At 32.9% G+C, this 22,979-nt stretch overlaps 1 protein-coding gene and 1 pseudogene across 2 annotated transcripts in view; one reads left to right on the top strand and one right to left on the bottom strand.

Annotated features, from left to right (window-relative positions):
- The window catches only part of DHX29 (DExH-box helicase 29), a 40,395-nt gene that overhangs the window by 8,109 nt on the left and 9,307 nt on the right, over positions 1-22,979 (bottom strand). The window contains exons 4-22 of one of the 2 annotated variants that reach the window (XM_016142331.2): positions 22,038-22,167; positions 21,235-21,380; positions 19,581-19,709; positions 16,569-16,695; positions 15,864-16,022; positions 14,201-14,366; positions 13,817-13,940; positions 11,943-12,551; positions 10,450-10,593; positions 8,307-8,483; positions 7,516-7,656; positions 6,232-6,376; positions 5,990-6,107; positions 5,295-5,379; positions 4,191-4,279; positions 2,742-2,870; positions 2,570-2,645; positions 1,585-1,809; positions 356-492 (exon numbers count right to left, since the gene is read on the bottom strand). In XM_016142331.2, coding sequence (XP_015997817.2) covers positions 356-492; positions 1,585-1,809; positions 2,570-2,645; positions 2,742-2,870; positions 4,191-4,279; positions 5,295-5,379; positions 5,990-6,107; positions 6,232-6,376; positions 7,516-7,656; positions 8,307-8,483; positions 10,450-10,593; positions 11,943-12,551; positions 13,817-13,940; positions 14,201-14,366; positions 15,864-16,022; positions 16,569-16,695; positions 19,581-19,709; positions 21,235-21,380; positions 22,038-22,167 — 3,056 coding nt within the window. Of the gene's footprint in view, positions 1-355; positions 493-1,584; positions 1,810-2,569; positions 2,646-2,741; positions 2,871-4,190; positions 4,280-5,294; positions 5,380-5,989; positions 6,108-6,231; positions 6,377-7,515; positions 7,657-8,306; positions 8,484-10,449; positions 10,594-11,942; positions 12,552-13,816; positions 13,941-14,200; positions 14,367-15,863; positions 16,023-16,568; positions 16,696-18,669; positions 19,341-19,580; positions 19,710-21,234; positions 21,381-22,037; positions 22,168-22,979 lie in introns of those variants that run through there. The other variant, XM_036225436.1, reaches the window with a different exon arrangement.
- LOC118607472 lies at positions 3,041-3,159 on the top strand (annotated as a pseudogene).

The raw sequence follows: 22,979 nt of genomic DNA, 5'->3' as shown, positions 1-22,979 counted from the left end.
ATTAAATTATAATCATTTAAGAACAGGAAGGGTCTTGCTTGTTGTAGGAGTTACCAATTGTATATAAAATTTCAACCACAATACTGATATTTTTTCTCTTTATAACAGTAAATTATTAACTTCAAATTTGAGGTAATATACATATAATAATACATACAAAGTATTCTGAAACTTTAGGAAAGATTACAAAAATATGAATCTTTAAAATAAGTAATTATTTTAGAGAATATGACAAATGAAGTAACTAAAAATAAATTTAAATCTTAGTTAAATCTTTTTAATGAAAGTCAAAGATAAATTTTTTAAAAAGTAAATAACCTCAGGCTTACTAACAACACCCAGACTATTTCTTTACCCTAGGTATGCATTGTAGATTGTCAGGTGGTCTGAATCTGCCATAGCCAAAGCTGATTTTGCAAGATCTGCTTCATCTTTTCGACCAATTGGTGTCGTAAAAGGAGACTTCTCTGTCATAACTGCAGCTAGTGTTGCCTATCCATAAAAATAAACAAACAAACAAATAAATAATTTGGATCTAAACATTATAATCTCATTTGTAAAAGAAAGCAAATCAAAACAATCACTTTCAATAGTGATTGTTTGCATGATTGACTGCATGTTTCTTCTTTCAATACATTTGTCATGCTCTACAACAGCTAACATTTTAATTTTAGTTACTTTTAGTTTCACTTTATGTAATTTAAAAAATATACCACTTGGTTTTCATACAATGTTTGTGAGATAGGAGGTAATATCACCAGAATCAGAAAAGAACTGAATGTCTGTGTGAGTGATTTGTAGTCTGTCACACAGTTAGAAGCAATCCTAGAATCATCACTCGGATATCTTGATTCCTAGCCTGCTGTATTTCCATTGTCTGCAATGCTCTTTAAATACTTTTCCAATAATTTGGACTACATCTGTTGCTGCAGCTTTTCAGATCAACTATCATGGCAGAGGTCATCCTTTGGACTTAAGACAATTCTGGTGAGTATCTATTCGTAATACTAGAGGAAAAGAGACTAAAGTAGCCATGTACTCTCGGTTGTTTTTAAACAGCCTTGATTTGTACTCCCAGAAAAGGCCACAGCTTGATAAATTTGAACAGTTGGAATGCAGATGAGTGAGCCTAGAGATTCAGACAGAGGCACAAAATTTGCTGATTCTGAGATAATCTGAGAAAATAGGACTGCTGGTAGTTACTGGCTCAGAGAGATAACCTAGAGAAAGGGAAGGAAGTTTTTGATTTTACTTATGAAAGTCTGTGGGGTTCAGAGCTTTCTAAGAATTGTCTATGTATTCAATTAAATAGATATTTCTACTGGGATATTTGACAGCAAAAGTCTAGATGCGCTAAACCCACTTATAAAACAGTACCTATGGTATACTTAAGTAAATGGGTAAATGTATTTTATTGTATATAAAGTTAAATATTCAGAAAGTCTCATCAAGTGTTCAGAACTCCTATGTTTTAATGTTAGTACATTCTATTTAGGTAAAAAATTAAAAGTTATTTCCAAATTTAATAATTTATCAACCAAAATAATATTCCAAGTGAAGAAATAGCAGCCTCCTTTATCTTACCACTGAGTCAAGGCACCCAAATATGGCACCAAAAATAAGCATCTTGCCAATCTTGACATTCACAGGCAAAGCTGCAAGGTGCTGGCCCAGCGGAGTCAGTTTAGGCTCATTTAGTTCACAAGCTCCAATTTTTCGGAGTAAATTCATTGCATTGCTGATTACTTGAAGCTGAGGAGGATCTAAGGCTTTGGAGAGGAAATCTTCAGGAGAACCAAGGTTGCATTTCTGCAAATTGAAAAAGTGATAAATTGGTATGTGATCAAAGAGAATTAACACTGCTCAAAGAGATGGTGAAATTGGAACTCAATTTGAGTTAAGTAAAATTTTGAGCAAAGAGGATCAATGTCTGAGTAAGGCTATTGTATTCCTTTAAAAATATAATTGGGAGTGTATGTGTGTGTTGAGGGGGTAGGCATGAGAGGATGAGATCTTTCAGTCCATATTTTTAGTTTTGTCGTTCTTGATTTTTACAGTCAAAATATAAGAACTGAAGGATATTATGAGTCTTTCAGACTAGGAAGCCCTTGGTTTTAGGCCAGGGTTTCTAAATCTCAGCACTAGTCTTATTTTGGGCAAGAATTTTTTTGTTTTAGGGGCCTGTGCTGTGTACTGTGGAATGTTTAAAAGCATCCCTGACCTTTACTCACTTTATGCCCACAGCATGGCCTACCTCTATCACCAGTTCTGACAACCAAAGTTGTCTTGACACTGCCAACTGTCCTTGGTAAGTAATATCTGCCCAGTTGAGAACTACTGGTTTAGGTCATGAGACTGTATTTTAATCTATAAAGTATGAGTAACTACGGCAGAATTAAAGCACAGGGGGTTTACTTAAAAAAAGATGGGGAAGGGGCCACTTATTTAAGAAAAGTAAATAAAATACTTGAACATCTAGAGGAACTAAGGTTAGAAAGTATAGGTCTTCATTTTTTTCTCCTCTAGAAAGAGGTGAAGAATATAAAAATCTGATTTCCTTAGAGATTACCATAATATGAAGACATAATTCCTCCAAAGGCACACGCAAGATTTCAGGGTCAGAATAGTCCATAAAGCCTTCAAATCTGAAAAATAAAATAACACCAACTAGAGTTTACATATTATCAGAAATGCCACACTGTACTGATTTGTGTGTTTTATTTCCAATGCTAATGCCATACCTTTCTCTTGTGTACATTCGGAAGCAGAAGCCATCTCTGACCCGGCCAGCTCTCCCCTGGCGCTGCAAAGCACTCGCTTTACTGACAAATGTCTCAACCAAAGAACTCATCTGACTGCTTTCATGGTACCTAAAGAAATGTTGGAGAAAAGTATATGTGGATAATTGACTTAAATCAAAATCTAAAAAAGCTGAAAATATTTGACTCTTAAAATTAAGTTGAAAATAGGCTTTAAAAAGTCCATTATTATGGACCAATATTTTCCAAATCATGTTTCATGTTTAAATAATTTAGCAAATGTCTACAGCTATGCTACCCTGAACAAGCCCAATCCCATCTGATCTTGGAAGCTAAGCAGGGTTGGGCCTGGTTAGCACCTCGATGGGAGACCACCTAGGAAGATCAAGTGCTATAGGTGTAAAAAAATAAAAAATAAGGGATTGTAAACTGACAAAGTCCTTGCAATCTGTGAGGTCAACCAAGGGTTGCCTCGCCTAAAAAAAAATATATATATATAGTAATAATTTAACACTACATACTAAATCTCATACTACCAAATTAAAAGCTCTGGCACAAGAAAAACAACTGTTACCCTTTCTCAAATTAATCTGACCATGGACCTTTTATATTTTAGTGGAATGCCTATTATCTACACCATAAGAATTATTTGAAAGAGTCTGAGAAATGCCACTGTGAACATTATAATTCAAAGTACTTTTCACAAGATACAGTTAAACCCTGAAAACGCTTCTTCTAAAGTTTCAATTTTAAAAATCAAGGGTTTACTTTGTACTGGACAGTTGCACTCATTTCCAAATATTGCTAAAATTTCCTAATACTAGGGATAGTGTATATAGATTATAATAGATTACTAAAGTGGTATCATCAATTTATGTATAAACATTAAAACATTTATAAATTAGAAATCTTTTTGTTGAAGATTCAAGTTAAGGTTACCTATTATGTGCCAACTACTGTACTAAGCACTTTCAATTATGAAATTTTCATTTCCCCATTTACATGAGGAAGTTGATGATTATAACTGATGGTTATATTACTTGTTCAAGATTACAGATTAGACATTTAAATCCAACTCTGACTCCAAAATCCATGCTCTTTTCTATAGTCCCACAAATAATGCTTTTATAAAACAATTTATTTTACAAACAAATTTACAAAAATTCATGTTCTGAAAATTTTCTCAGAGAGCACTTTTCTAAAAGTAGCAGTACACTGGCAATTCTTATGGGAAAACTTGTGATACTGAAATTTAACATTTACTCTCAGACATTTTAAAGTTTCCTACAGTTTCTCAGAGGCTTTTTGCTTTGGGCAGAATAAGGACATTTGGAATTTTCTCTACATGATTCTGGGATTTCTCCTAAGAATTCAAGAGCTTCAAACTCTTTTCAGGTTAAAAATATTTAGATTTGGGAAACTGAAACTTACTTATTTTCTTTTGTTCTTCCAGTATCAATTACAAATACAACATCTGGAATAGTGATACCTGTCTCTGCAATATTTGTTGCTAAAACAATCTGAAAATAAACAAAAAGCCAACATTTAGTTAACAACTTTCAGCCATATCCTATTATTTAAACTACTTTAGACAGTTTGAGCTGATGAGTTTAAGAAGTGAATTTCAATTTTATTTACAAAATTCATAATTTGTTATTACTGTGCAATTTTAATTTGCTCTACTTAGTTTCATTACCTAAGCTTGCTAATTAAAGATAGAATTTTTTATTCCAACAAAAATACCATTCCCCTAATTGGTCAGTCATCTTAAAGATGACTAAATAGAATGGGAAATTTGGTCAAAGGAATTCGATTAAACTGATGTTTTTCTAACTGTGCTCTAAGAACCCAGGGGTTCTAATCCTAAGGCTGTGCTCCTTTTAAAGATGAGAAAGTTAGGCTGAGGGGGTTGCCAAAGGCCACAAACATGGTAGCAGTTTAGGGATGAGAACCCAGGCCTCCTGCATTATTGTCCATACTCCTTCTGGGAGCTTTGTGTTCCCCATAGTTCCTATATTGTGCTCTTTTTCTCCATTCTGAGAAAGGGTTCAAAATCTCAGAAACTCTCCTTGCCAAATATCTCTTCATGCAGAGTCCTGAACAGAGGACACAATGAAAATATTGAGATTTTTTCCCTCTCAACCTAATGGCCTATGTATTACAAAAATAATCTGGGATAAATAGCCTAGAAAACAACAAAGAATCTTCCTTGGATTCAAATAGCTCCTGCCAATCAACATCCTTCATGATGCCTTTTTGCGGGAAAAGTGTCATTCTTCTTTTCATGAGCAACATCCATGCCATATTTTTCAACTACCACTCCTCTAAAAATTCTTGACCCTTTAATAACGCATAATGTAAATATTCAAATACTTTAATTTTGATATTGGGTTCACTTTTGAGTGTGTTAAGCTGCAGAGGATCTGGAGTCTGCCATACACTACAAGGTATATAATATTAATTGTCTTTGATGATAACACTTTCATGAAAGCAAATTAGATGGATCACATATAAATTTGCTGTACTGAATTTTACCTTCCTGACTCCTGGAGGAGGAAGTGTGAATGCTGCAGCTTGATCTTGAGTTGAAAGAATAGAATGCAGAGCTATCACTTTATATCTGAAAGTTAAAATCATAGTTCTTAGCAAGAGTTTCTCTTTAGAAGACACTGCAAAGAATAACAAAATTTATTTGCAAATAGGAAGCAACTTTAAAAATTTTAATTATGAAAAATTTTAAGCACAAAAGTTCTGATAATGGTACAGTGAAATCCCATATATACTCATCAAAGATAAAAAAATTTAATATGAATGAATTATATGTATAGGGTTTAAAGAATTTTTAAAATGTTCTGATGTTGAAGTGAAAACCATGACAGCAGTAATCAACTATAACAAAAAAGGTAAATAGCCAGCCAGTTCAGTAAGTATGAATGGTAAACTGAAACCCTGCTGGGGTTTTGAACCATCCAGTGGGTTAGGGAGGGAAATCGCCATCTAACCCTCTGCTTAAGCATATTAATAGAACAAATGCAGAACTAGTACCTAAAATTTTTAGTAGATAAAATACTGTAATAGAAATGTTAAAACAAAAACAAACTTGCTTTAAAAACATGGGACAATTTTAACTGAAGGTAAAAAGACTTTGAAAGCTCTGATCGAGAGTTTTAATTTATGAAATATTTTCTCTTTAAAAACTACCAGGGATATTAATAAAGATTTGTAGTTACCGTTCGGAAAAAAATCTTCTGTCACTTGACAGGAGATCATACAACTGTTGAATATGAGCCAGACCTGGTAAAAAGATCAGTACTGCTCCTTCAATATTTCTGAACTGGGGACTTCTGTCTGAAATATTTAAAAAGACACAACATTCAAAATAAGGAGAAACAACATATAAGATATTAATAAAACACTTCCAGCTAAAAGTTTTATCAAAACAAATGAAGACTCATTAGAAACAGATATACACCTAAATAAGTAAGAAGTTCCAAAATGAGATCCAGGTTGATTTTTTGATGATTCATATACTGAATAGCATGCTGAGTGCGGTTGCTGTACTTTTGGTAAAATGGATTTAAATCAGCACCTCCTCCAGTCTGAACTGGCATGTATTCCTAAAAGAAACACAATTGTAAAAAGATGAACAAAAATATTAAGTATTTTTATGAGACAAAAAGAGAAAAAGGAAGTATGTCATTCGTTCAAATCTGTATTTTTTTATTGTTACCATTATTATTTTGTTAAAATATTGCAAGAGTACTATTTTTAAGTGAAAAAAGTGTAAGATTTCGTTTCCTTCTTAGAATTTAATTTTATCTAGCCTCCTTAAGTATAACAAAACTTCTTTTTTTGGCATGTACATGCTAAATTAATGAAGAATTAAAGAAAAACAGAACACTATACATTGTCCTGTGGCAAGTGAAAAGCAACTAAGCTGAGAGGTCTTAATAACTTTATTTAATAGTTTATACCTGCCTCATTTCTTCTAGATTTTACTTTGGTTGCTGAGTTCCAGTCATCTCTTTTGAAATACTTTTAATTTTCTAAAGTCCTTCTTTAGTTTCTAATTTCTATCTCTAGAGTTTTAGGGAAAGATTTTAGTTTTCTGAGTTCTTGGTTTATCACCTGCTTAATTAAAAGTTAAGTAACTTTAACTTTGTGTTTACATCAGATTAGATATATGCATGATATACTGTGGATACGATGAAAATACTGAGTATAGTACCACTGGCTAAAATGCAGGATAAAATATCTTTTGTGATATTTCTAAAAACATGTCAGTAAAACTATCTACAAAGAACTGTGCTTGCGCCCTGGACAGCTTCAGTACTAAGGCTCACACCAGGATAGATGCTAAGAAAACTGCTGGCAAGGATCTAGATTTGGGCCTGTCCAACCTGACCACCTACGGTATTCAGATAAAGTAGAGAAAATAATTACAAATTTATTTCTCAATGATTGATCATTGCTATGAAACAATAAAAGTTACATCATACTTATACAGTCCTGACTTTTTTATGTGCACTAATAAGGCCCAGAATAGTGTAAGAAGACAAAATATTATACACCAACAACTAGACTCTATGAAACACAGATTAAAGAAATGACCTTTAAAATTTGTTCTGTCATATTTGTTCCTCTTCTACCAAATTATACTCAAATTCACTATGCCAGCATATGATCTCAAAACCCTCATGGCAAGTTACATCTTGGATAGCATTCTTAGATGTCTTTTAAAATGTTTTCTTTTTACCTGATACTTTTTTATTCCCCCTGCTTTGCTTGTAACATTAATGGTTATTTCTTCTTCCTCTTCCAGAAATTTCTGACAATATTCTGAGTCTTTCTCCAGTACAAAGCCTGTTTCTTCTATTATATCTTCAAGATGAAAAACCTGCATAGATTAAGGCAACACATATAAATGGTGAACTCAAATTCATTTCAGTAAATGTTATTTTAAAAAGAATAAGGGGACTGTTACCATTTGAATGTCATCAAATGCTAATTAAAAATTATTATAAAAAAGGATTTTCTGCATTATTTGGGAATGAAGAATTTCACTGATGCAGATGAGTCTGTCCCTGTAAGTCTGAAGACAAATTACATTATGGTTATTTGTTGGTTTTCACTTATATTTTTTAATTAAAAAATTAAAAAAACAGCAGTCTTTATCAGTTGAACCAAAAGGGCAAATATTAAGAAAGGAAGCTTCAAAGCCAACCCTATATTTGAGAGGTGGATAAAAAAGGAGTTCCTTAATGCCAAGTAGCCATCCCCAATCTGGATATAATGATTTTGATATGGAAATGTTTTATGCTCTGTACTTGTCAGTTATGTCTTTAAGCAGAATCCTCCCTTCCAGCCCAACCATCCTCAGTCAAGGCAGCACCAAGCCATCTGATTCCTAAGGCCATCTCCAGGTCCTCTCTGCTTGCAGTGCTCTGGGAATAAGTCTGGGCTCAGACTACAAGGGCCTATCTCCTGGGAAAACTCCCTGGTGGGCATGTGGTTTCTGTTCATATACGTGTTGTAAAGAAAACTTACCTCAACAGGGTAACTTCTTCCTGAAATTCTGAGAATAGGGCAGTGTGTGAAATATGTGGAAAACTTTTCACTGTCTACAGTGGCACTCATTAGAATCAAGTGTAGGTCAGAGCGTTTCTGTAAAATTTCCTTCAAGATAATTAGTAAGAAGTCTGACTGGACACTTCTTTCATGAACCTAGTATAAAGGAAATAAAAATTAAGTGTATATAAGGTCGAGTAAGAGGCTAAAAGAATCACACACTCACATCTACTAAAAGTTAATATTTAAATAGTAAACATGGAGGGAAAGAGAAGCTGTATGTTTCAAGTAAGGCAGATCTTTGGAACTGAAAATAAAGTTACCCTCTAAAAATAGAAGCTAGTAAAAATCAGCATATAATGAACAAAATTAGCTATGAAAGTAGGACTCCTCCTTAGCAAATGGCTTGCAAGTGTCTGGTAAGATTAGGGTAGCTCCCAAATTTCACTTAGTGGCCAGGGTGACTCCTAAAGTTCTGCCACTAAATAAAACTATACTGTCGCCATCACCACAAGAGAGATAGTCTATTGACTATGTAGAAAAAGGTAAGTTGATTAGTAGAAATCTGACACAGTCTTTATCAACCGTCCAAGAAAAGTTTTTTTGTAATGCCCTACCAATACACGCAGTTTAGTGAAGAGCGCTGTAAACCTGCTATAGAGCCTAATAGCCATGGTACACTGTCAGAACTTAATATCTGCTGAATGTACCAGTCTACCTTCCAACTTTCTGTAATTTGACTTATTTCTACTCCATTGTATAAGTAGCTAATACAAATATTTCAACCTATCTAGCAGTAAAAATTTCTCATTATAGATAAATTAGCATTTCGACTTATATTGATTCTCGAGGCTACTGATAAAATCAGTAAAGGTATGATCATGACACTCTACCACCTCCCCACCCCAGTCCACTACTACCAAGAGCAGTCACCTATGGGCCTGCTCAAGCGACCATAGGTCCTCTTTCTTTTTGACATCTTCATGATAATACTACAATTTCTCTCCCCATTAAAGAATAAAGGTTCCTTAGATAAAATGAATTCCTATGACTTATTATAAAAATATTATATTATTTAAAAACGGCTTAACCTAAACTTGTCCAACAACAGGATAATGGTTAAATAAATGATGGTACATCCAAATAATATACTATAAAGCTACTAAAAAATCTTTTTGTAGACTAATGATGTAAAAGAATTATATAATAAATATACATAACACTACATATACACATATATAAATATGCATATTAAACATCAATATTTTTTTCTGGGTCGTCAGATTATAGATAATTTCTAAACAAAAAGAAGAAAATAGCCCAATAATCAATATGTAGTCTATTAATTAAAAATCAATGAATGACATCTTTGACTACTGTCTTCTGAACTTAGTGAATTAATAGACATTCAAAAAAACTTTGTAACAGGGAAAATTTTTTAAATATATTTTGAATAATAAAAATGCCATACATCTTATTTCTTCTTGAAAAAATATGTACAAAGCAAATCAGTTTACACATACTGGGCTAGAATGCCATTTAAAATAATTCTAATGTAAAACTTAGGGCATAATTCAATTTGTGTTCATTCAAATTTGCTTCAAGTAGGAGTGTACCTATAGAGAAAATAACATATTGATGATGAGTCCTTGTTTTTTCTAAGAATCTGAGACAATCCTTTAACTAAATGTAGTTGAGGGGCAGTATACTGGTAAGAATACAGACAATAGCTTGACTACCTGGATTTGAACCCCCTGGTTGCAGGACTTACTGGCTACGTGAACTTGCACAAGCTATTTAAACTCTGCACCTCAACTTCCTCAATGGTAAAATAGAGATAATAATATCTACTTCACTGGATGGCTGGAGGGTTAAATGAATTTATGTATATAAAATCCTTAGAACAACATCTAGCATGTAGCAAGTGTTATATATAGTATTTACTAAATAAGTCAATTTTATAGAACATGAGACATATTTGTTCTAGAGAATTAAATAATTGTATATAAACTGTGTGGCATTTTTTAAGCACAAAGAAAACGTTGGCAAGTATTAGAAGAAGCATCTTTTTAATACAAAAATATTTAGAATTTATCTGAACATGACTATAGAATCTACTCACCTCATCTACAATAACATGAGACACATTAGTTAGGAGACCATCTTCTTGAAGTTTCCTTAGCAAAACCCCAGTTGTACAATAGAGTAACCTGGTAGATTCACTAGCTCGAGATTCCATCCGGATCTGGTACCCACACAAAGAATTCTGAAGAAAAAATACAGGCTGAGATTAGATTCTCATGAATGATCTTTAGGCCTTCTCTTTCTAGTCTATTAATTAAAACTTTAAAAAAAGAACCACTGGTGCTGATCTTGCTACTATGTGGAATAAATAGTCTAAGTAAATTTAGTGCAATTTATTACCTGAATTATTTTCCTATAGTCTTCAATCATATAAAACTATAAGATTTGTTTTGGTAAATTTAAACAAGAAAAACCTTTGTTTTTTTCAAAGTGTTGACACAAAAAGCTGTTTACCTGCTTCAAATATTAATATAATTATAAAAACATTAACAGATGTTTAATTAATTTCTTATTAAATTATCTTACAGAAAAATACTGAGGCACTCAGGAACAGAAATTTAGAGCAGCTCCTACAGTTTGGTCTTCTCATCTCTCCAGACTTTATAAGAGCTGCCACTATTAAAAAACAGCTGCTATCATACCAGTGGTGCCCGACGGGAATCGTGAAGTCACTTCTATTCCCATCATGCTTTCTTCCTTCTTCAGACATTCCTTTATTTTATTTGTGTACCTATCATTCCCTTAATGTTAGTTACTTAAGACAGAAACTGTGCCTTTTTTTTTTCTTATATTCCATGAGAGAAACCCAAACAATTTGCTATGGAACTTTTTTTTTTTTTAACGAAGGGGTACCTATCCTAAAAATAGAAACGAAAATGTTAAGTACCATTTCTAGAAAGAACAATTCAAAGTATAACTAAGCTGAGTTATATGAACTTGGAATTCATCATAGTTAGTTCTACCCAACTTCATTAATTCATATACTTAGCAGTTACTTTAGTTAAAGTTTGGTGAGTTTTGTGTATACTGACATGGCAAATGCATGACAATAGATATTTAAGTACCTTCTTAAATTTTTTTAAATACAAGGTTTGAAAATAGTCTAGAATTTTCTTCTACATTGTTTTTACCTTCTGCTCATTGACAAGAATTAATGAAAACCATTTATAAATACATTCCACAGAAAAGATTTGCAAAAACTTGAGATATAAGATATTAGACTCAAATTTATATTTGTCTGTAATCTGAATGTTCAATGTAGTATAGAACATACTTGAATATTTAGTTTATAAACTGAATATATTTTTTCTTTTATATGAGAACTTTAATGAAAGAACTATTAATAATCTTTTTCATATGAAGAGAGTGGCATAATATCACATCTATCAAAGAAAAAATGAAAAGTGCCTGAGATGTGCTACTGAACAACCAGTAACACTCAAAACTCATAGTTGGTATAGATTCCAATTGGATCTCAAGAGCAAAGGTGATTAATGTCACCATTCACTAAGGTGGAGCTGAACATCTTACCCTTCCTCCAGGTCCATTTTCACAGCCTAATTCGTCACACACTCTTGTGGCTAAACTTACTGCTGAGATTCTTCGGGGCTGGGTACAGACGATGTTACATTTGCTTGTCCCCCACTCATTTAGAAGCAAATCTTCCAAAAGAAAATGTGGTACTTGAGTACTTTTACCACTCCCTGTTTCACCTGCCACAACCACTACCCGGTGCCTTTTAAGAGTTTCAACAATTGAATTCCTGTGTTTGAACACAGGTAATTGTTGTCTTTCCTTAAGAAGTCTCTGGTACTTTGGTGTGCTTTGCAACTTGATAAAGAGGTTTCTAACAGGTTCCAAGTCTTCTGCATTTTCTGATTCCAAAGAAAGTGCAGAAAAATCTTCATCAGAAACTAAATTTTCCCAAGATTCCTCAGGATCTTCAGAGTTTTCTTTTTTATTTTCGGAATGCTGTTGTTGCTGTTGCTGCTGCTGTTTCAATTTATTCAGAAGTTTGGCAATAAAAAGATCACGTGGTTTATTGGTTTCCATTTTATTTAATTCCTCCTTTTTCTTTTCTGCATCACTCCACTCCAGCCAAACATCTCGGTAAGTTGGAGGAAGTAATTGATGAACTGACTATAAAGAAAAAACAGCAGTATGTTATTTTTACTAATTATAGGTGTCAAAATTCAATGGGTTAGAACTCAGAATAGCTATTTTCCTCTGAAAATGTATTTGTCTCTTAAACTAGTAAAAGTTACTACTTTAATAGAAGGTGTACATGCATATGATCCAAATTTATAAACAACATATCATAATCAGGCTTCTAAACTTACTAGCTAGGTGACCTTGGGCAAATAACCTCTCTCTGTCTCAGTTTCTACATTTGTAAAATGGGGCTAATAACTATCTCCTTTATAGGCATGCTCTGAGGTAAATTTCAAGTGAATACATGAAAAGTACTTATTCCTGGAACTTAATAATTAACTACTGAATAAATGTTTATTATTTATTCTTGCAAGGGTGCTATATAAATGTGTCGATGAATCACAGAACATTTCTTAATAAAGCTCCCTCTGCGATTCTGGCAAATGTATACTATTACAGGTCAAAGTCTTTTAAATGAACTACACTTGGATGGAATATAAGTAATCCTAATTCTGTGGTATAAGAGAGCCCACAATTATCTCTATTACATTGATAGTCATTTCTATCAACTAAGCTTACCTTATGATGCCTTATTTTGCAAAATAAGGGAAATAAAGAAATTAAGAACTTTTACTGACAGAAACTGGAAAAGAAATACATTTTGCGGTTTCACTTAATCAGTGCCTGAACTTTTCAGTGGTTCTAATTTCTCATGAAGATATACACATTTATTATAAAAGGGAAATACTGACAATCTCCTCAATCCCTACAGAGCACTGTGTTCTTTTAAAATTACTTCCTTTAGTACTTTATTTTAATCGTTCTTTAATCTGGATGTAACTTAAATTGAAAATTGGAACCAATGTTTACAGTTTTTTAAAAGTTGAGAGATAATATAACATTAAAGAAAAACAAACTTTAAAAAAAAATCTCTCCTTAATTCAACTACCCTAGCACAGTTATTTTTATTCTGTAAATTAGTATGGCCTGAAAATTTGAACCAATCAAATGCCTCAGAGCCTCTGGTCTTAGGAGAGAAAGACTGAGCCATGTTTAAGGGTGAGAGGAAGTCAAAACTATAAATAAGCAGAAATAACGATAAATCAGAAGAAACAGTAAAGAGAAAATTGGCACAGAAGGCCATAATTAAATATATACTAACTTCCACATGCAGATAGTTTTATGTAGACAAAATATAATATACCATTACTCCACAAATGATTTTTAAAACACCCATGTCTAAAAAATCTCACCTGCCCTTTCACTAAACGATAAAGCGCTAATGTAGCTCCCAGATGCTGAGCTTGCATGCCATCCTCTGTTAAGATTGTAGGGCACACTACCAGTACATCATCTTCAGACTTGATTACCCTTACCCTACAAAGAAGCCAAAAGAAATTTTAAATAAAATTGAAGTAAAAAAGTCAGAATTCCATTAGCATTGAACTGAAGTTTACATAAACTATTTAAATAAAACATTCTCACGGAAGACATTGTAACTGATGATTTATAAGCACTACCAACCTGAGATGTTGGCATTAGAGAGCTTCCTAAATGTTTACTTATATCATAAGAAACAAAAAGATTTTCAACTTAGATTTTTCTAAAAGTTCATTCAGTTAACCAGAAAAACATACCTGCATTTCCAGTATCTACCTACTGGAACTTTTTCAAAGGAAGGATTTGGACTCTTAGGAAGATTCTTCCTGACCCAATCAATCAGAAATTGTTTGGGAGATTTTCCAGTCCAGCTTCGAGCAGTATAGTCAAAATTTCTTACATCATGAGGTTCTTTCTTTTTCTCTAAAATTATAGACAAAAATTCATTTTTAAAAAATGGTCATGTGCTAATATACAATCTCACGAGTGATCAAAGTCCTCTCACTTTTGGAAACAGACTTTTAGAAGAAAATAGGTGAAAAAAGGATAGATAGAAAGCCTTGCTCTTTATAAGCGATGTAAGGAAATCTTGATTGATAGAACCACTGAAAATCTGAATCTTTAAAGGAACTATCTTGAGTAACTTATGTATTTTTTGTGAAATATCAATGATACTATCCATGTGATGAATTACTTAGGATACTCTCAATTACAGTGTTTGGTACACTACCACATAGGAAGGGTAATCTTTCGAAAAAGTATAAATCAGATGTTATTTCCTTGTTTAACAGATGACACCACCACTATCTCCTTCAAAAGTTTCACGTAATATATAAAATAAAGTCCAAGTTCTTCACTACTTCCCAAAAGCCTTCCATGGTCTGCCTACCTGTTGTCACTCTTCTATCACCTCACTATGCTGCAGCCACACTGATTGTCAGTCAATTTCTCTCTGTACTGTCTCCCCGCTTAGAAGGCTCTTTCACCAGCTCATTACCAGGCTAACACCTAACCATCTCTCAGACTCCAGAGCAAGTCATCAACGAGGTTTCCTCAATCCAAATTAAGCCCTCTTGTTATCTCTATTATTTCTTTGATAGCATACATCACAATTTATAATTACTTATTTGTGTATATTTAAAGCTTACCTTCCCTACTAGACTATACACTTAAAGAAGGGAGAACCAAGTTATTTTGTTAATAACTGTGCAGGTAGCATTTGATGTTGTGAACAATAAGGAATAAATAAATATTTGTAGAAAGGATATATAATTAAAAAATGAGAATTTGGTGTGGGACTTAACTATGTTACAGACTGCTAAATATTATACTAGCTCTATCAATAATTTACTTATCACAAAGAAGTACACGATTGCACATGTCTGGTGGCATGGCCAGAATCAGGAAAGGTTTAAAGAGATGACGTTTGAGGTGAGCCTTGAAGTGAGGGAAAGATTGGTCATGTAGGGGGTAATAGGATGAGCAAAGTCATGGAACCCTGAAACAACATATGTTTTAAAGAATGATGTGACTACAGTACATAGCTGGAAGAATGAAGTGGAAAGGTAGATTGTGGCAGACTGCAAAGGATATTCAATGCCATGATAAAGCTCTTGGACTTGTTACTAATTAAAGGCTCTTAAGAGGAAACTCTTATGTAGATCTGTTGTGGAAAAGTAATTCTGGCAGGAGTTTAGAGGATGGACTGGAGAGGGATGAGGCTGAAGCAAGATATTTGTAATTACAAAATGCAATACAAGTAAATTACCATAATTATTATTTTTCGAATACAGCTTGTGCAAGCAAACAATCATCTTATGTAGTTTGCTAGAATTCAAAGTAACATATTTTCTCAATTATACATTCTCAGACATTTTACTATTTACGAAGTACACTTGGAACACTTTCTCTTCATTTTACCTTTTTCTTCTTCAGTAGCAGCTGTAGATTTTTCAAATAAATTGAAGTTCAAAGCACTTTCCCCTTCTGTGGCAATGGGAGGCTTTTTCTTTTCATTTTGTTGATGTGAAATCTTTATGGCTGGATTGAATATTGGATGGTCTTCTAAAGTTTCCATTTCTACCAAGAAAAAACATGATGCTTAGTTTTATGTATTTGTTTTTTGTGCCTTTCTGATGAAAAAAAAAAAAAAACCCAGTATTCCTTCTTTTTCCTTGAAGCTAATTGTTCAACACCTCCTATCAGGAATTTGTGCTAGAAGTCAGAGGCAATTTATTTTCCTCTGCCTATTTCTGTATGGCCTCAGAACTAAGAAAAATTTTAATATTTTTAACTTGTTGAAAAGATAAAAAGAAATATTTAGTGACATGTGAAAATTGTATGAAATTCATGTTTCAGTATCCATATATAAAGTTTTATGAGAACACAGACAGGTATTGTCTATATCTGCTTTTATGTTGTGATAGCAGAGTTGAGTATAATTGTGACAGTATGTATGGCCTGCAAAGCTTAAAATATTTACTATTCGAATTGTTACAAAAAACATTAGCTAATCTCATATAAATTGTTAGGAAAGAGCAGACATATTGATGAGAGGCAACCCCGATGCTAGGAAGGCCATTAAGAACAGACATTATTCACCTAAGAATTTAAAAGTGTTTTTACCTCTTTGAAATTTCCTTATTTTTTCTTGAGCCTCTTTTTGCCCTTGCTTGTTTTTTTCTAGTTTAAAGGTAGCTGCTTGCTCCTTTGTATCCAAAAGTTTTGCTGCAAGATGCAAGTACCTTTCATTCTGTTCCAAATAAGATAAGGAAATAAAAAGAACAACAAGATTAATTTATCTATGGACAATGTGTTATATCAAAACCTGTGACCTTTTGATATTATTCTTTGATCTAGCAAACCTTTTAATAATTTTTCACAGAGAAATAATACAAATGCGCAAATTTGCAGGTACATAAATGTTTACTGTGGTACTGACTGAAAAGGAAAAACTGGAAACCAAATGCTGAATATCTACAGAGAAAACTAGTCAGCCATTAGAAAAAAAATAAGGTAGTAAAAGAATGAGGGTGATCCACATGAAAGAATTTCGTTGACATGTTAAATAAAGCAAACTATAGAACGGAAAGTATGTACGAGCTCATTTATGTATAAAAATCAATTTTTACAAATATACATAAAGGATTACATATGTAATAATATAGTAATACTCATCTAAAAGTCACCTTCCCATAACCTCTATTTTATAGGGACATTGAAAAAAGATGGCCTCTGGGGAAAATCGGTATTTTACAATTTAAGGACTTAACTCTGCTGTGCAAAAACTAGACAGAGCTTAAATTTAAGCTCAAATTATTGATTTTTTTTCTTATGTTAGGTTACTAAGGAACAGCAGATGAGAAGCATCAAAGCATAAGGTGGAGATGAGAGTATGTGTAGTTGCTGCTATGAAACACAACTGCTAAGATGAATGGAAAAGAGAAAACAAAAGAAATAGCATACCCGCTGAATTCTCAGATTTTGTGTAGAAGCAAACATTGATATAGTATAACTGACTGTAGGGTTCACTAGCTCCTCAAATTCACCCAAATCACTCATTCTTTCCATCTTTCCTATCTATAGCATTGATTTCACTATCTGTCCACCAATGAATCTCTTGTTATCTTTGGCTCCTTAACCTTTTATTTGGTAAATCACCAGTTCTTACTAATTCTTGCTTTAAATGTTTCTCTTCCTTTCCAATTTCCATTTTGAGATCTTATTATTTCACACCTGAGCAAGTACAATAGCCAGCAGAATGGCCCTCATACCCTTTCCAAATCACCTTGAGTATTACTAAATATTACAAACCACCTTAAACACTACTAAATTTGACCTAAAATGTCAAATTCTTCTTGTCACCTGCCCCTAAATCTCTACTGGCTCCTCACAATCAATAGAAGTTGTCAAATTCACTTTTTGGGGCATCAAAAATCTTCTAGTCTCCTATGAGCTCATCTGTTTATTCTTATCTGCCAGTATGTAACCACACATTTTATCCTCTATATATGTTCATCCATTTTTTTAATATTCAAAGGCCCCCAGCACAATTCCATGTCTGTACCCTGTTCACACTATTTCACCCATCTAGATTTTCTTCCAATATTTTATTGCCTATATACATTCTATGCACCCTTCAAGTCCCACCTCTTTGAAGTCTACCTTATGCTCCAATCAGAAGAGACCTCTCTGAATCTCAAAGTAGACTTGTACTGTCCTAAATTATTGTTTAGTTTAATATAGGCACATGGTTAAAAACAGAAGAGTATAAAAAAAGAAGTCTCCTTCTCACCCTACCATCCCAAGTCCTAATCACTAGTAAGTTTCTTGTGTATCTTTCTAAATGTTTTCTTTGCATACATAATATATATATATGTTATTTTTTGTTTCACACAAGTGGGTTCATCATAACATGTGCTGTTGTGCAACTTTTTTTCCTTTTCTAAACCAACTTTATTAAGGTATGATTTACTTACAATAATATGTACCCATTTTAAAGTATACATGTGAAAGAATTTGACAAATGTATACACCTGTGTAACCACCATCACAACTAAGATATAAAATAGTTCCATTATCACCAACAGTTTCTTATGATGCGTTATAGTCAATTTCCTTACCCTACCCCCGGACTCAGGCAACCACTGATCTGCTTTCTGTCACTATAGATTTTGCACAGATGACTTTTCTGGAATTTAATGTAATTAAATTATTTAGAACATACTCATTTCTGTCTGGCTTCTCTCATTCTCGTACAATGCTTTTGAGAGTTGCTTGCAGTGTTTGGCTATTATGAATAAAGTTGCTGTGAACATTCCATTTGAGTACAAGTCTTTTTTTTTGTGGACATATGTTTTCAGTTTTCTTGAGTAAATAAATACCTAGGAATGAAATTGTTGGATCATATGATAAGTATATGTATAACTTCTTAAGAAAGTGCCAGTTTTCCAAAGTGGTTATACCATTTTTTACTCTCACAATCAATGTATGAGTGTTCTGCTTGCTCCATATCCTCCTAACATATGGTATTACAGATCTTTTTTAATTTTAGCCATTTTGATGGATATATAGGTATCTCACTGCAGTTTTCATTTTCATTTCTTTGATGACTAGTGATGCTGAACATACTTTTCATGTTTATTGGATATCTACATATCTATTTTTGTGAAGTATCTGTTACCATTTCAAAACTTTAGAAATTCTAGATATAAGTCCTTTGTCAGATATTATGTATTACAATATTTTCTTCCTATGACTTGTTTGTTTCACTTAGACTTATATTTTCAGCTTATTTCTGGGTTTTGTCTCTCCAGACTATGGGTTTCCTCTGTAAAGGAATGTGCCTTTCTTTTTTTATTACCCAAAGAATTTAGTATATTCCCCATACATAACCATTTAAAAATATTTGATTATTTTCTCCATTCTCCTTGAGCATGGGAAAATTATAATTAATATCTATTGAGCAGTTATTTTAAGTCATGTTTTTTCCTAAGTGTAATTTTGCTTAATCTTGGTATCAGTCCCTAAAGGAAAGTATTTCTTTAATTTCAAATGAGGAAACTTAAGGCTCAGAAAAGTTAAATATTTTTTCCAAGGAATGTCCAGCTTAAAAGCCTAATACAAATTTCTACTCACAGGGTCAAATTTTTCCTCCTCTTCTAAACTTTTAGAATTCTCATTCTTTTCTTCTTCATTTTGTTGTTCAGCATACCGCAAAATCCATTCTTTCATATTTACTTCCATATTTTTTTCTTCCTTTTTTGGCTAGAAAGAAAAAACAAACATCTGAAAAACCAAAGTTAGAAAAAGGTATCAAAACTCATCAAGCGTCACTGCTTTTATGATTCCTTTATACTCAAAAACAGTAGACACACGGCCTCAAAAATCGTATTTTTTAATGTTTAGTGAAGGACAAATCAACTCAACATTAAGAAAAGTCTAAACTTGCATAATCCAAATAACATGTTTACATGAGGGGCAAAAACAAAAGAAAATGAAAGGTGAACTGTTAAAAATTAAAAAACTAGTGTTATTCCTTAAAAATTGGTTTTATGAGGATGATGCTTCCATAGGTCTGTTTTGTTTGTTTTTAAGCTTTACTGAGGTATAACTGATATATAAAAAACTGCACATATTTCATGTATATTAACATACTATATACATTATATAGCAATTATTTAATATATTATAATGTATATATAATACATATATAAAGTCATTATTTTGATAAATTTGGACATATGCATATACATGATACAACCACTACAATCAAGGTACTATAAATATTTATCACTTCCAAAACTTTCCTTCCCTTCTCGTGTGTGTTTGGAATGGGGTGGTGGTGTGTGTGGTAAAAACATTTAACCTAAGACCCATGCTCTTACCATTTTTTAAAGTATACAATACTGTATTGTCGTTATATGTACAGTGTTGCACAGCAGATCTCTAGCACTTTTTCATCTTGCATAACTGAAACTTTATAACCTTTAAGCAACACTCCCTATTTTCCTTTCCTCCTGGCCCCTGGTAAACACTATTCTATTTTCTGCTTCTATGAATTTAACTATTTTAGATACCTCATATAAGTGAAATCACGCAGTATTTGTCTTCCTGGGACTGGCTTATTTCACTAAGTGTACTGTTCTCTAGGTTCATTCACGTTTACAGGTGTTTAATAATATGCAGAGTATTTAAGTGCAGTGCACTAAGGAACTATACCTTCCAGTATTCATGTTTCTTGTAATACCCTTCAACAAGATTTTGGAATCAGTCAAGTGACTTGCTTCAACAAATGGGATGTTAACAAGAGTGATACAGGCAAGGACCTGATTAAATTTGTATATTAAGCCTTACCATCTTGAAATATTTGCTCTTGGAAGCCAAATGTGATATAAGAATCAACATATGTGAGGAAACCCAATCTAGTCACATAGAGAGAGGGATGCCTGGCTAGATCTCACCTGAAGCGCTAGTCATGTGAGTAAGAAACAATTTTGGATGTTCCAGCCTCAAAAGATACTGTGTGGAACAGAAGAACTGTCCAAGTAAGCCCAGCCCAGACTCAAAATCTTAAGAAATAATAAACTGTTGGTTTAAGCCATTATATTTTGGGGTGGCTTTTTATGCAGGAATAAACTAAAACAGACAATGAAAGAAAAGTTTGGCAAACAGGTAGGTTATGTTCAATAAGTAGAAATGTTATAGCAACCTAATATTTATACTCCTATGAACTGCTATATATGCTTCATTCTGATTTTATATAACTTTAAATGTTTAATTCTTAAATTACCTTAATCTTAGGGTCTTCTTCCTGTTTTCTGGTTTTAGGTTGCAATGGAGATGAAATAGTGGCTTGTATTTGAGGAGACTGAAATTTTGGCCTACTTTTAGGTTGTCGCTCTTCAAATTCCTGACTAAATCCTTCAGGGAGTGCATCTTAAAAGAAATTGGAATGAGAATAAACATGCATATGATAATAAAACACATAAATATTCAAAAAACATAAACGAACGCTGTCTAGACAAAGAGCACCTAGTTTTCTTGCATCGCTCATCTCCTAAGAAAAAGTCCTATGGTGAACTTGATTTTACTGTCAAACTAGAAGTGGTAACACTCATTGGATGATAGCTAGCTCGCCTCTACTTGGCCATTCATTCTGTGTGATATGTGGTATACTACTAAATTTTCATAAAACGATCTTAACCATTTCCAGTCTTTGGCTTCTTGTTACAGCATATGGTAGTATCTTTAACCAGTCATACAAGCAATTTGTACTCCAGGCTCTTGCAAAGATTTATAATCTTGATACACTATTTATCCAAAGCAAAATGGCTCTAATTTCTAAAGAAAAACCAGGAGACACAGCCTAATAGGTTAATGAGAGGCAAACTTAGAGATTTTACTGTCTTAAGTGCATTGTAAAATGACTATTAACAACTGAAAACAGCACACAAAAAAAATTCTTATTGCACAGACAACAACCTTAGAGATGAAAAAATTTTAAGCGCAAGTCAAAAGCTTGATACAGATATCATATATACTGAAATTAGTTCAAAAGATTTTAGAAACAAAGAATTTTGACAACCTGCTTACCATCTGAAAGGTTTAAACAGAGCCAGTCCAAGGCAGAATGAAGGTCACCTCCATGTAAGAGTGTGTTAGTCATGGCATCTTCAATGTCCTTAGTCTTAAATGAAAATTCTTGTAAAGCCATATATAAATCCTATGAAAGGGAAATGTAAAAACCTCATTTACTCAATTTTCTCTTCTTTCATTACTATAGTCTCTCATTCATTTTAAACCAAAATCTTTGACACAAATCATAATTTAAAAAATACATTTTCCCTTTTTTTTCAGTTAGAAGAGTTAAATGTGCTCATTGTACTGAGAATTTGAGAACTACAATTTTAAAGAGCCAGGAGAAACTGCTCATATTCTCACTATCCAAAGATACTTTTAGCAATGTAGTGTTTCCTTTCAGTCATGTTTCTATGATTTTAAAAACAAATTTCACTTAACATTATAACATGAGCATCTTCCCAAGTTATTAGAAATTCTTCACTACTTTTAAAAACTCTATAACATTCCATTAGGCAGACGTATTATAATATAATCATTCATTTTCCTACTGTTGACCACTTAGAACATTCTCATTTATTATAAGCAGTGCTTAAACATGTTCGAGCATTTTAATGTACTTCCTAAAGCATAATATTTAGAGTTAGGCAGAACTGGGTTCAAATCCAGACTCTGCTTACTCTGCTACTTACTGATTAATAACATCAGACTAACTTATGTCATCTTTCTAAGCCTCAATTCCTTCATTTGAAAAATGGGGCAAAATATCTTCTGGACTGTTGTGTCAGAGAATATGTAAGCATAGTACCCAATAACAATTTTAGGAATATAATTTATTTTTCATATCACCATTTTAATGTGCGCATTTGTATCTTGCACAATTCCTTCCCTACTCTTGCAGATGGAAATGATCATTATGAAATCTCAATGGAAGCTGAAAAAGTCATTTTATCTCAC

The sequence above is a fragment of the Rousettus aegyptiacus genome, unplaced genomic scaffold (assembly GCF_014176215.1).
Source record: "Rousettus aegyptiacus isolate mRouAeg1 unplaced genomic scaffold, mRouAeg1.p scaffold_m13_p_8, whole genome shotgun sequence".
Taxonomy (NCBI): domain Eukaryota; kingdom Metazoa; phylum Chordata; class Mammalia; order Chiroptera; family Pteropodidae; genus Rousettus; species Rousettus aegyptiacus.
The sequence above is the reverse complement of the archived record's forward strand: the minus strand, read 5'-3'. Positions and strand labels throughout refer to the sequence as shown.